Source organism: Globicephala melas, chromosome 2, assembly GCF_963455315.2.
Source record: "Globicephala melas chromosome 2, mGloMel1.2, whole genome shotgun sequence".
NCBI lineage: Eukaryota > Metazoa > Chordata > Mammalia > Artiodactyla > Delphinidae > Globicephala > Globicephala melas.
In genome coordinates, this window is record NC_083315.2 from 81,524,324 (window position 1) to 81,536,511 (window position 12,188).

The 12,188-nt window shown below is 35.8% G+C and overlaps 1 protein-coding gene across 3 annotated transcripts in view; it reads left to right on the forward strand.

The window, feature by feature from the left end:
- Window positions 1-12,188, forward strand: part of DMXL2 (Dmx like 2) — a 161,536-nt gene that overhangs the window by 113,901 nt on the left and 35,447 nt on the right. For all 3 annotated transcript variants that reach the window (XM_030850330.3, XM_060294262.2, XM_060294261.2), the window contains exons 21-23: window positions 4,569-4,666; window positions 5,105-5,270; window positions 6,594-6,858. In XM_030850330.3, coding sequence (XP_030706190.1) covers window positions 4,569-4,666; window positions 5,105-5,270; window positions 6,594-6,858 — 529 coding nt within the window. The remainder of the gene's footprint in view (window positions 1-4,568; window positions 4,667-5,104; window positions 5,271-6,593; window positions 6,859-12,188) is intronic.

Below are 12,188 nucleotides of genomic sequence, written 5' to 3' on the forward strand. Positions count from 1 at the left end.
ATACTATTCAAAAATTTTTGATTTGTGTGCACTTGAAGAATATATCTATGGCAGCAAATGACACATACTATAAATTTCTTTTTTAACTTATTTAATTAATTTTGTTTTTGCTACGTTGGGTCTTTGTTGCTGTGTGCGGGCTTTCTCCAGCTGCGGCATGCAAGGGCTACTCTTTGTTGCGGTGCGTGGGCTTCTCATTGTAGCGGCTTCTCTTGTTGCAGAGCACGGGCTCTAGGCGCTAGGGCTTCAGTAGTTGTGGCACGTGGGCTCAGTAGTTGTGGCGCATGGGCTTAGTTGCTCTGCGGCATGTGGGATTTTCCTGGACAAGGGATTGAACCTGTGTCCCCTGCATTGGCAGGCGAATTCTTAACCACTGCGCCAACAGGGAAGTCCCCTCATGCTATAAATTTTAAAATGGGTTTTTGGAATCAGTTTTCTAGTAGAAAATAAAATTGTTAAAAAATTTTTAGTAGAAGCTGAAAATTCTTTCAGTGTTGCAGAAACTAACCATTATTGAGCACCTTTTGTGTACCAGGTTTGGTTCTAGTTGCTTTTCATAAATTATTTCATATAATCTTCTCGTCAGCTGTATGTTACCATCTCGATTTTCCACCTGGTAGAACTACGACTCAGAGAGGTTGGGTAACCAGCCCAAACTCCCATCATTTAAAAGTGTTAGATTTAGTCTGTGCCCTTTCTACTCTGTCGTGATTAGGAGAGTGGGATTGTCATTGTTTTGTTTACTTTTAGGAGTCCATTGAAATTCTCGGAAGTACGATTAATGATACTACATTTGTGGAGTATGAATTCATTTCCCCCAAGAGGAATTTATTCCTCTACAGTAGTAGTTTCTAAATTTTAGTGTTTGAAGAATCACCTGGCAAACTTGTTTGAAACATACATCCCTCACTTCCACTCTCAGAAGTTTTCATTTAGTGGGTTGGAGGTGGTAGGGCTGTGGCATCTTCATCTGAATTAGCATCCTGTGATTCTGGTGTTCATGGTCCTCACATCACAGTTTGAAATGTAAGTGTAAAAGTGTCATTTTCCTGCTACATGTAAGGCTGCCAATAATATGTAAGTATTTCTCTTCTCAAAATAGGCAGATGTAAGAAGGAATTTGTTCTCATACCAACCAAGAGATGTAGTTTCTGATGTACAGGGAAATTAATTGTTATAGCATATAAATTACACAATATCTACGTTAACTTTTTTTTTTTTTTGGCCACGCCACATGGCTTGTGGGATCTTAAGATAGTTCCCAGACCGGGGATTGAACCTTTGCCCTCGGCAGTGAAAGCACCACTCGAGTCCTAACCACTGGACCACCAGGAAGTCCCCATTAAATTTTTTTCATATCCCAAAGCAATGGAAAAAGAGGAGGACATATTTTATCTGAAATGTTCTACAAAGTCTCTTCAGTTTCTTGTCATCAGTGTGTTGTGTCATTATAATTGAGTATTTCTCATATATACGTATGATTTATTTCCACAAGTAATTTATCTCTTAAAATTAAATCAAAAGGAAATGTAAAATTTTTTCCCTTGAAATATATGTTATATTGGGTTGGCCAAAAGGTTCATTCGTTTTTTTCTGTAGGATGGCTCTAGTAGCACTTAGTTGTCTTCAACTTCATTCGAAACAAATTTTTAGATTGTATTGTGACAGCTGTCATTATCAGCACGGATTTAAAAAACGCTTATCAGAATTGGTGAATTTTTGTGTAGCCATTTTAATATTGAAGATAGAAGGAAAAAAGCAACACTTTCGGCATATTATGCTTTATTATTTCAAGAAACGTAAAAACACAACTGAAACGCAAAAGAAGATTTGTGCAGTGTATGGAGCAGGCGCTGTGACTAATCAAACATGTCAAAAGTGGTTTGCGAAGTTTTGTGCTGGAGATTTCTCGAGAAGCTGGATGATGCTCCACGGTCGGGTAGACCAGTTGAAGTTGATAGGGATCAACTCAAGACATTAACTGAGAACAGTCAACGTTATACCACGCGGGAGATAGCCGGCATACTCAAAATGTCCAAATCAAGCATTGAAAATCATTTGCACCAGCTTGGTTATGTTAATCGCTTTGATGTTTGGGTTCCACGTAAGTTAAGCGAAAAAAACCTTCCTGACCGTATTTCCTCATGGGATTCTCTACTGAAAGGTACCAGAAACGTTCCGTTTCTAAAACAAATTGTGATGGGTAATGAAAAGTGGATACTGTACAATAATGTGGAATGGAAGAGATCATGGGGCAAGCGAAATGAACCACCGCCAACCACACCAAAGGCCGGTCTTCATCCAAGAAAGGTGATGTTATTTATATGGCGGGATTGGAAGGGAGTCCTCTATGATGAGCTCCTTCTGGAAAACCAAACGATTAATCCCAACAAGTACTGCTCCCAGTTAGACCAACTGAAAGCAGCACTTGACAAAAAGCATCTGGAATTAGTCAACAGAAAGCACATAATCTTCCATCAGGATAATGTAAGACCACATGTTTCTTTGATGACCAGGCAAAAACTGTTAGAGCTTGGCTGGGAAATTCTGATTCATCTGCTGTATTCATCAGACATTGCACCTTCGGATTTCCATGTATTTTGGTCTTTACAAAGTTCTCTTAATGGAAAATATTTCCATTCCCTGGAAGACTGTAAAAGGCACCTGGAACAGTTCTTTGCTCAAAAAGATAAAAAGTTTTGGGAAGATGGAATTATGAAGTTGCTTGAAAACTGGCAGAAGGTAGTAGAACAAAACAGTGAATACGTTGTTCAATAAAATTCTTGGTGAAAATGAAAAATGTGTATTTTATTTTTACTTAAAAACCAAAGGAACTTTTTGGCCAGCCCAAAAACTCATTAGCTGAAGATGAATAAAAATTCTTATAAGAATTATTAAACATTGAAGTACTAAGTTAAATGATTGAAGGCAGAGAAAATACTGAAAAAGGGGAAGAGGAATAAAAGCATTTTTGTGATGTGATTTTAGGTGTCTTTACCCCTCTTCACCATGCCTTGGTGGCTTCCTGCTCTACCATCAGTGTTCATTAATAAAACATCCATTGTTTTTAATCGTTATACCTCTCAACTTAGTTATTTGCAGAGGTTATATCAGTATCTTTGAGAAATATGTGGTCTGTATGGTACTGTATTCAAAACCGTATGATTATGTACAACAGTGTTACTGGCTTAATAATTTTTAAACTTACATTGAGTTGATTGGTTCTTTATAAATTCAGCAACTTTGGTCATATGGCTCAAAGGAGGTTATCAGTTATGGTACAAAGCGGAATTATATATTCATTAAGGCTTTTTCTCATGGAATTTCTAAGAACTAAAATTTGAAAGCCCTTCAAAATAATGGAGCTTCAACCACCTGTATTTTAATTACATGCCAGAAAGAATGTGTCAGTCCTTCAGAACTGTCAGAATTTGATTGAAAAATACTGGAGGGCTTCCCTGGTGGCGCAGTGGTTAAGAATCTGCCTGCCAATGCAGGGGACATGGGTTCGAGCCCTGGTCTGGGAAGATCCCACATGCCGCGGAGCAACTAGGCCCATGAGCCGCAACTACTGAGCCTGCGCGTCTGGAGCCTGTGCCCCGCAATAAGAGAGGCTGTGACATTGAAAGGCCCGCGCACCATGATGAAGAGCAGCCCCCGCTTGCCACAAATAGAGAAAGCCCTCGCACAGAAACAAAGACCCAACACAGCCAAAAATAAATTAATTAATTAATTTTAAAAAATACTGGAAAATTATGTTTAAAGAAAAAAACGAAAACATTAATTTTTGTATTTTTCAAAATGTGTGTGTATGCATGTGCGTGAGTATAACTGATATTTATTTACAGTTGTCTGTATCAGTATTAGTTGAGAGAGCTTTAAAATGTGAAATCACATATACATACCATAGAAGTCAGCATTTTAACTTTTACAAAACATTAAGAAATTTAATATGTCTGATTTTCAAGAAAAGGTCTCACTGGGAATTCCCTGGCGGTCCATGGTTAGGACTCTGTGCTTCCACTGCTGGGGGCCCGGGTTCGATCCCTGGTTGGGGAACTAACTTCCTGCAAGCTGTGCAGCACAGCCAGAAAAAAAAAAAAGAAAAGAAAAGGTCTTACCTATCAAATATTCTGCATTCTTTATTGTTTCCTATCTTAGACAGTTTTATTACTACCTGGGTTCTAATCCCTTTTACACCCCTTACTTACTGTGTGACCTTAGGCAATTCAGTTAACCTCTTTGTGTCTCAGTCGCCTCATGTGTAAAATGGGGATAATAATAGTACCTCTTGGATCGTGGTGATTCAGTAAGATAAGTGAAAGGTGTCTAGTACATGGTAAGTAGTCAGTAAATACTAGTTGCTGTTATTATTTTTATTGTAATTACTGGTATACAAAGTGTTGTTTGTAGGAGCATGTATTATAAGCTACTGGCGATTGTGGAATAGAGTCAGCTTTTCCCATCTGCATAGTTTGTGTCATCCATGGAAGTAGTAGGGAAGCATTAATTGTTGTAATTTGTTTATCAACTAGTTAATTCAGTATAACTTTTTATTGACTGTTTAGGTTGCCAAAGCTTCTTTTCAAAGGAACAATGATGCCTTGGATGCTGCATTATTCTACCTTTCAATGAAGAAGAAAGCAATAGTGTGGGGTCTGTTTAGGTAAATTTCCTCAACACTTAATATGGTTTAATGGAATGAAGATTGTGCTGTGACTCAGAAACATAATGCTTTTGAAAGTACTTAGATAAATCAGTTTCCTTTTTTGTGCCTTGATTCCTTTATCTGCAAAACAAATAGAATATCATTTGAACTTAACCTAAAGAGTGGGATATTGTTAAAAATAAGTTGATAAAAGCACTTTGGAAAGTAAAGAGTGCACTTGCTTCCTATTCATGTATACTTAAGGTATTTTGAGTTTTCTCCTTATTAGAAGAAACAAAGAGAAGCTTAATAACAAATACCTACCACTAAAGTTGTTATTGTTCTTCTTTTAGATGGATGTTTGAGGTTTTCATTTTCTATTTTCATATATTCTGTAAAGGATTAAAACTATTTTAAATTTGGTTTAACCACTGATGTTTGTGCTCTGGTTCCCAGGTCACAGCATGATGAAAAAATGACAACATTTTTCAGCCACAATTTTAATGAAGATAGATGGCGTAAAGCCGCTTTGAAAAACGCTTTCTCTTTACTTGGAAAACAACGCTTTGAACAATCTGCTGCTTTTTTCTTGTTAGCTGGTTCATTGAAAGATGCCATTGAGGTATAACTAAGAAAACATGCTATGAAATACCTGTAAGAGCTTGAAAACCTGGGAAGATCATGGAGGAGACTGTAATGTTTGGTCATATGTTTGTAAGGATAGAGGGTAGAGAATAACTACAGAGATTACTAACTTAAATAGTAGCACAATGATAATGGAATTATAAATAAATACATGTAGAAACATAAATGAAAAATTTTATATAGAGAATATTGCATTTCAAGATAAGTATTTCAAGTATAAGTGTATGGAAAAATGGTTTATGAATATCTTTTTCCTGACCATCTTGTGATTCGGAACTATTTAAGTATGTATAGGTCACAATCTCCTTACTTTGTGTAGACAGGCAGATATTTTAAGTTCTTTTTCGTCTAAATGAAATTCATAGATAAGGAACTGAGATTGCAGTTTATACTGTTTTGAAATATAGTCTTAGATATTGGAAGGTGAATGGGAAGAGATAAAAGTTCACATTTTTTGATACACAATCTTGGTAGCTGGTTAAGAGAATAATTACAAATATTTCTGTTGTTTATGAGATATTCCTTTTAGGATACCTATTATTATAGTGAATAATCCAAACAGGTGAAGGAAAAACATAATTGGAAATGATATATCATAGAAAAAATAGGAAATATCCAACAAAGTGAAAGTACTTTATGTTTAGAATTAGTCATATTTTCAGAATTATCTCAGATGTATGAGTTTTTAAAGTAACAAATATTTATAATTTTGAAATGGGAAGCTTATCCTAGAAGATACTCAGGCAAAGAAGAGAAATGTTGATTGAGTGAGAGATGCTCATATTGCCTGCATGACCTCAGACTCTCAGAGGAGTAGCTACTTTAGAATATAAACTCAGAGTAAGAATAGAGTATGTGGCTTTATTTCTTAAGTTATTTGCTATGTAAGTAGAAGATTCTTTTAAAATAGTAATAATTATGTTTATATGGAAATATATTTGGAAATTAACAGGAACTGATGTACATAAATTTAGATGTCATAAGTGGTATTTAATTTAAAGATGAATGTTATTTGAATTGATCTAAGTCTGAGATGGTGTTGATATACTTCATTTTATGCATTTTTTATAAATGATCTTTCTAGGCTGGAAGCTACTAAGTTCTAGTTTCTTAATCTTCCTGCTATTCCTTAATCTCCTTTCAAGCAAGCATATAACTACCCTTCACTGTCTCAACCTCTGGACCTCTTCCCTCCACTGTGAGAATATAAATAGTGGATAATTTCAGGATATCAGTTGGATATTTCATATCTCTAAATAATTATCATTAAATAAGTATTTCTTAATATTTAAATTTATAGGTATGTCTTGAAAAAATGGAAGATATCCAGCTAGCCATGGTAATTGCCCGTTTATATGAATCTGATTTTGAGACTTCATCCACTTATATATCCATCCTAAATCAGAAGATTTTGGGTTGCCAAAAGGATGCCTCAGGATTCGATTGCAAAAGATTACATCCTGATCCTTTCTTACGTAGTCTTGCATACTGGGTAATGAAAGATTATGCCCGAGCCTTGGACACGTTATTGGAACAAACACCAAAGGAGGATGATGAACGTCAAGGTAGAACATTTTGTGGATTTCTCTTTTTCTTTTTTAAAAGAAGACAGTTTCTGAACTGATGTTCACTTAGATAATACACACACACACACCCCCACACACACAACCGATCATTACCAGATTTACTTTTCAACTTTGAGAAATTAGTATCAAAATTTCTTGTGCGGCTAAAGGTTTAGTCACTTACTATCTATAATTGAATCTAGCATTTTGTTATCATAATTTGAGTAGTAAAAGAAGACTTCACACACATTTTTACTCTCATAGCTATATATCAAGGCATATAAGATTACCATACTATTCTAATTTCATATATATTAGACTGAAGCATACAGAATGTTTCCACATCACACAGCTCTTTCTATGTATCATAATAGCAGGTTTCCTAAAAAAGTGTAAATTTTGGCTGTTACACATGTTGGTTTAGTGTATGGGCCTACAAAAACTTTATTCTTGTGTGGCGAACTTTCTTTACTCTTAGTTATACCAAATAATTTAGATTTTTAAAAGCATTTGGAAGGTATCTAGCAGCATTGTTTGCAATAATTTAGAAAATGGAACATTTTAAATATTCATCAATACAATAGTTATATAAATTATAATATATCCGTACTATAGAAACAGTGTGCTATTAAAAATGGGGTAGAGTGATGTGTTAATATGTGCTGTATTATTAAGTGAAAAACTAAGATATAGAACAATATGGTTCTTGTTGCACTTTATGTATATATGTCGTACATATACACACGTGTGTGCACACACGTACTGTGTCTGGTTCCCACTCCCTCTCCATTTTTTGTGTTTTGGAACAAATCACAAGAAACTACCGGCACTGGTTATCTTTTGGGAATAGGAGTGGGGAGATACAAGCTTTTACTTTTCATTTTGTACTTTCCATAGTTATAATTTTCTAGCCTTTTATTTTTATTACATATTATTTTTAAACATTAAAAGAGCTTACATGAATAAAGAGATTCAGGCTCAATTTTTACTTCTTCTTTACAAAAAAGAAATATAATATTTTAATACACAGTACCCCCTTATCCACAGGGATTATGTTCCAAGACTCCCAGTGGATGACTGAAATTGTGGGTAGTACCAAATCCTATATAAACTATGTTTTTTAAATATATATATATAAAATAAAGTTTAATTTATAAATTAGGCACAGTAAGGGATTAACAACGGTGACTAATAGTAAAATAAAATAGAACAATTATAACAATATGCTGTAATGAAAGATGTTGTTTCTCTCACTCAGAATCTTATCATACAAATTTATTGCCTTTTCCATCTTAACTAAGCACTTACCATGCACTGTGCCCATAACTTTTGAAGTTTGAGGTGTGACAGAAAAACTAGCATGAATTTCTTTTTCCTGCTTCACAATTTCACGGACAGAAGATTCATTCTGACCTTAGATCTCAGTACCCTCAGCTTACAAATTTTTTTACTTTCCTTATTAAATAGAGAACTTTCAAATTTTCACTTAAAGGAAGCACTTACGCTTCTCTTTGGCATAGATGAACTGCCAGCATCACTACTTTTGCACGTGGGGCCGTTATTAAGTATTATAAAATGAGGGTGACTTCAACACAAGCACTGTGGTGCCGTGACAGTGGATCTGATAATCCAGGTGGCTACTAAATGACTAATGGGTGGAATACTCTGGACAGGATGGAGCGAGATTTTTGTCGTGCTACTCAGAACCACTCGCAATTTAAAACTTATAAATTGTTTATTTCTGAAATTTTCCATTTAATATTTTTGGACCTCAGTTGACCTCAGGTAACTGAATCTATGGAAAGCAAAACTGCAGATAAGGAGGGACTACTGTAAATATTTTTAAATTTATTTAAAGGAAAGGAAATAAAACCTTTAGAAGAAAAATATCTGACCTACCCAGGTAATTTTAATAAAATGTACACATTTTTACAGAAGGAAGATTCTGTTTATTTCTTAATCTTTTCCTGGTTAACTTTTAAAAGGTTGTGTGTTATTGGGGAAAATTTTATGTATACATAAAAGAGTGAATGATATAATGAAAGTCTCTGACTCTATCATCCAGTTTCAGTAGTTATCAACTCATAACCAACCTCGAGCCATATATATATTCCCATCCTTTCCACACCCTCCCATTCTCAATACTGTATAGATTCATTTTGAAGCAAACACAACAGATCATTTCATCTGTGAATATTGCAACATGCATCTCTAAAAACTAAGGACTCTTTAAAAAACAATAACACATGTCATTGTTATAACACATAACAATTTTATTAGTAATTAAATACTCAGTCTTCAAATTTCCCTGGTTCTCTCAAAACCTTATACAGTTGATTAATTTGAAACAAGATCCATATGATGCCTATATATTGTGATTGGCTGAGGTGACTCTTATGTCTGTTTTGATCCATATTTAGTTACCCCCTCCCCCTCCCCCAGTTTATTTGCTAAAGAAGTTGGATTGTTTGTCCTATAGTTTCTTTTTTTTTTTTTAACATCTTTATTGGAATATAATTGCTTTACAGTGGTGTGATAGTTTCTGCTTTATAACAAAGTGAATCAGTTATACATATACATATGTTCCCATATCTCTTCCCTCTTACGTCTCCCTCCCTCCAACCCCCCCATTTCCCCCCCCCAGGTGGTCACAAGCACCGAACTAATTTCCCTGTGCTATGCGGCTGCTTCCCACTAGCTATCTATTTTACGTTTGGTAGAGTATATATGTCCATGCCACTCTCTCACTTTGTCACAGCTTACCATTCCCCTCCCCATATCCTCAAGTCCATTCTCTAGTAGGTCTGTGTCTTTATTCCCGTCTTACCCCTAGGTTCTTCATGACATTTTTTTTTCTTAAGTTCCATATATATGTGTTAGCATATGGTATTTGTCTCTCTCTTTCTGACTTACTTCACTCTGTATGACAGACTCTAGGTCCATCCACCTCACTACAAATAACTCAATTTCGTTTCTTTTTATGGCTGAGTAATATTCCATTGTATATATGTGCCACATCTTCTTTATCCATTCATCCGATGATGGACACTTAGGTTGCTTCCATCTCCTGGCTATTGTAAATAGAGCTGCAATGAACATTTTGGTACATGACTCTTTTTAAATTATGGTTTTCTCAGGGTATATGCCCAGTAGTGGGATTACTGGGTCGTATGGTAGTTCTATTTGTAGTTTTTTAAGGAACCTCCATACTGTTCTCCATAGTGGCTATACCAATTCACATTCCCACCAACAGTGCAAGAGGGTTCCCTTTTCTCCACAACTTCTCCAGCATTTATCGTGTCTAGATTTTTTGATGATGGCCATTCTGACCGGTTTGAGATGATATCTCATTGTAGTTTTGATTTACATTTCTCTAATGATTAATGATGTTGAGCATTCTTTCATGTGTTTGTTGGCAATCTGTATATCTTCTTTGGAGAAATGTCTATTTAGGTCTTCTGCCCAGTTTTGGATTGGATTGTTTGTTTTTTTGTTATTGAGCTGTTTGAGCTGTTTGTAAATTTTGGAGATTAATCCTTTGTCAGTTGCTTCATTTACAAATATTTTCTCCCATTCTGAGGGTTTTCTTTTGGTCTTGTTTATGGTTTCCTTTGCTGTGCAAAAGCTTTTTTTTTTTTTTTTTTTGTGGTACGCGGGCCTCTCACTGCTGTGGCCTCTCCCGTTGCGGAGCACAGGCTCTGGACGCACAGGCTCAGCAGCCATGGCTCACGGGCCCAGCCCATCCAAGGCATTTGGGATCCTCCCAGACCGGGGCACGAACCCGCGTCCCCTGCATCAGCAGGTGAGCCCTCAACCACTGTGCCACCAGGGAAGCCCTGTGCAAAAGCTTTTAAGTTTCATTCAATCCCATTTGTTTATTTTTGTTTTTATTTCCATTTCTCTAGGAGGTGGGTCAAAAAGGATCTTGCTGTGATTTATGTCATAGCATGTTCTGCCTATGTTTTCCTCTAAGAGTTTGATGGTGCCTGGCCTTACATTTAGGTCTTTAATCCATTTTGAGCTTATTTTTGTGTATGGTGTTAGGGAGTGTTCTAATCTCATACTTTTACATGTACCTGTCCTGTTTTCCCAGCACCACTTATTGAAGAGGCTGTCCTTTCTCCACTGTACATTCCTGCCTCTTTTATCACAGATAAGGTGACCATATGTGCATGGGTTTATCTCTAGGCTTTGTATCCTGTTCCATTGATCTATCTTTCTGTTTTTGTGCCAATACCGTACTGTCTTGATTACTGTAGCTTTGTAGTATAGTCTGAAGTCAGGGAGCCTGATTCCTCCAGCTCCGTTTTTCATTCTCAAGATTGCTTTGGCTATTCGGGGTCTTTTGTGTTTCCATACAAATTGTGAAATTTTTTGTTGTAGTTCTGTGAAAAATGCCAGTGGTACTTTGATAGGGATTGCATTGAATCTGTAGATTGCTTTGGGTAGTAGAGTCATTTTCACAATGTTGATTCTTCCAATCCAAGAACATGGTATATCTCTCCATCTATTTGTATCATCTTTAATTGCTTTCATCAGTGTCTTATAATTTTCTGCATACAGGTCTTTTGTCTCCTTAGGTAGGTTTATTCCTAGATATTTTATTCTGTTTGTTGCAATGGTAAATGGGAGTGTTTTCTTAATTTCACTTTCAGATTTTTCCTCATTAGTGTATAGGAATGCCAGAGATTTCTGTGCATTAATTTTGTATCCTGCTACTATACCAAATTCATTGATTAGTAGTTTTCTGGTAGCATCTTTAGGATTCTCTATGTATAGTATCATGTCAACTGCAAACAGTGACAACTTTACTTCTTCTTTTCCTATTTGGATTCCTTTTATTTCTTTTTCTTCTCTGATTGCTGTGGCTAAAACTTCCAAAACTATGTTGAATAAGAGTGGTGAGAGTGGGCAACCTTGTCTTGTTCCTGATCTTAGTGGAAATGGTTTCAGTTTTTCACCATTGAGGACAATGTTGGCTGTGGGTTTGTCATATATGGCCTTTATTATGTTGAGGAAAGTTCCCTCTATGCCTACTTTCTGCAGGGTTTTTATCATAAATAGGTGTTGAATTTTGTCGAAAGTTTTCTCTGCATCTATTGAGATGATATGGTATTCTCCTTCAATTTGTTAATATGGTGTATCACGTTGATTGATTTGCGTATATTGAAGAATCCTTGCATTCCTGGGATAAACCCCACTTGTTCATGGTGTATGATCCTTTTAATGTGCTACTGGATTCTATTTCCTAGTATTTTGTTGAGGATTTTTGCATCTGTGTTCATCAGTAATATTGGTCTGTAGTTTTCTTTCTTTGTGACATCTTTGTC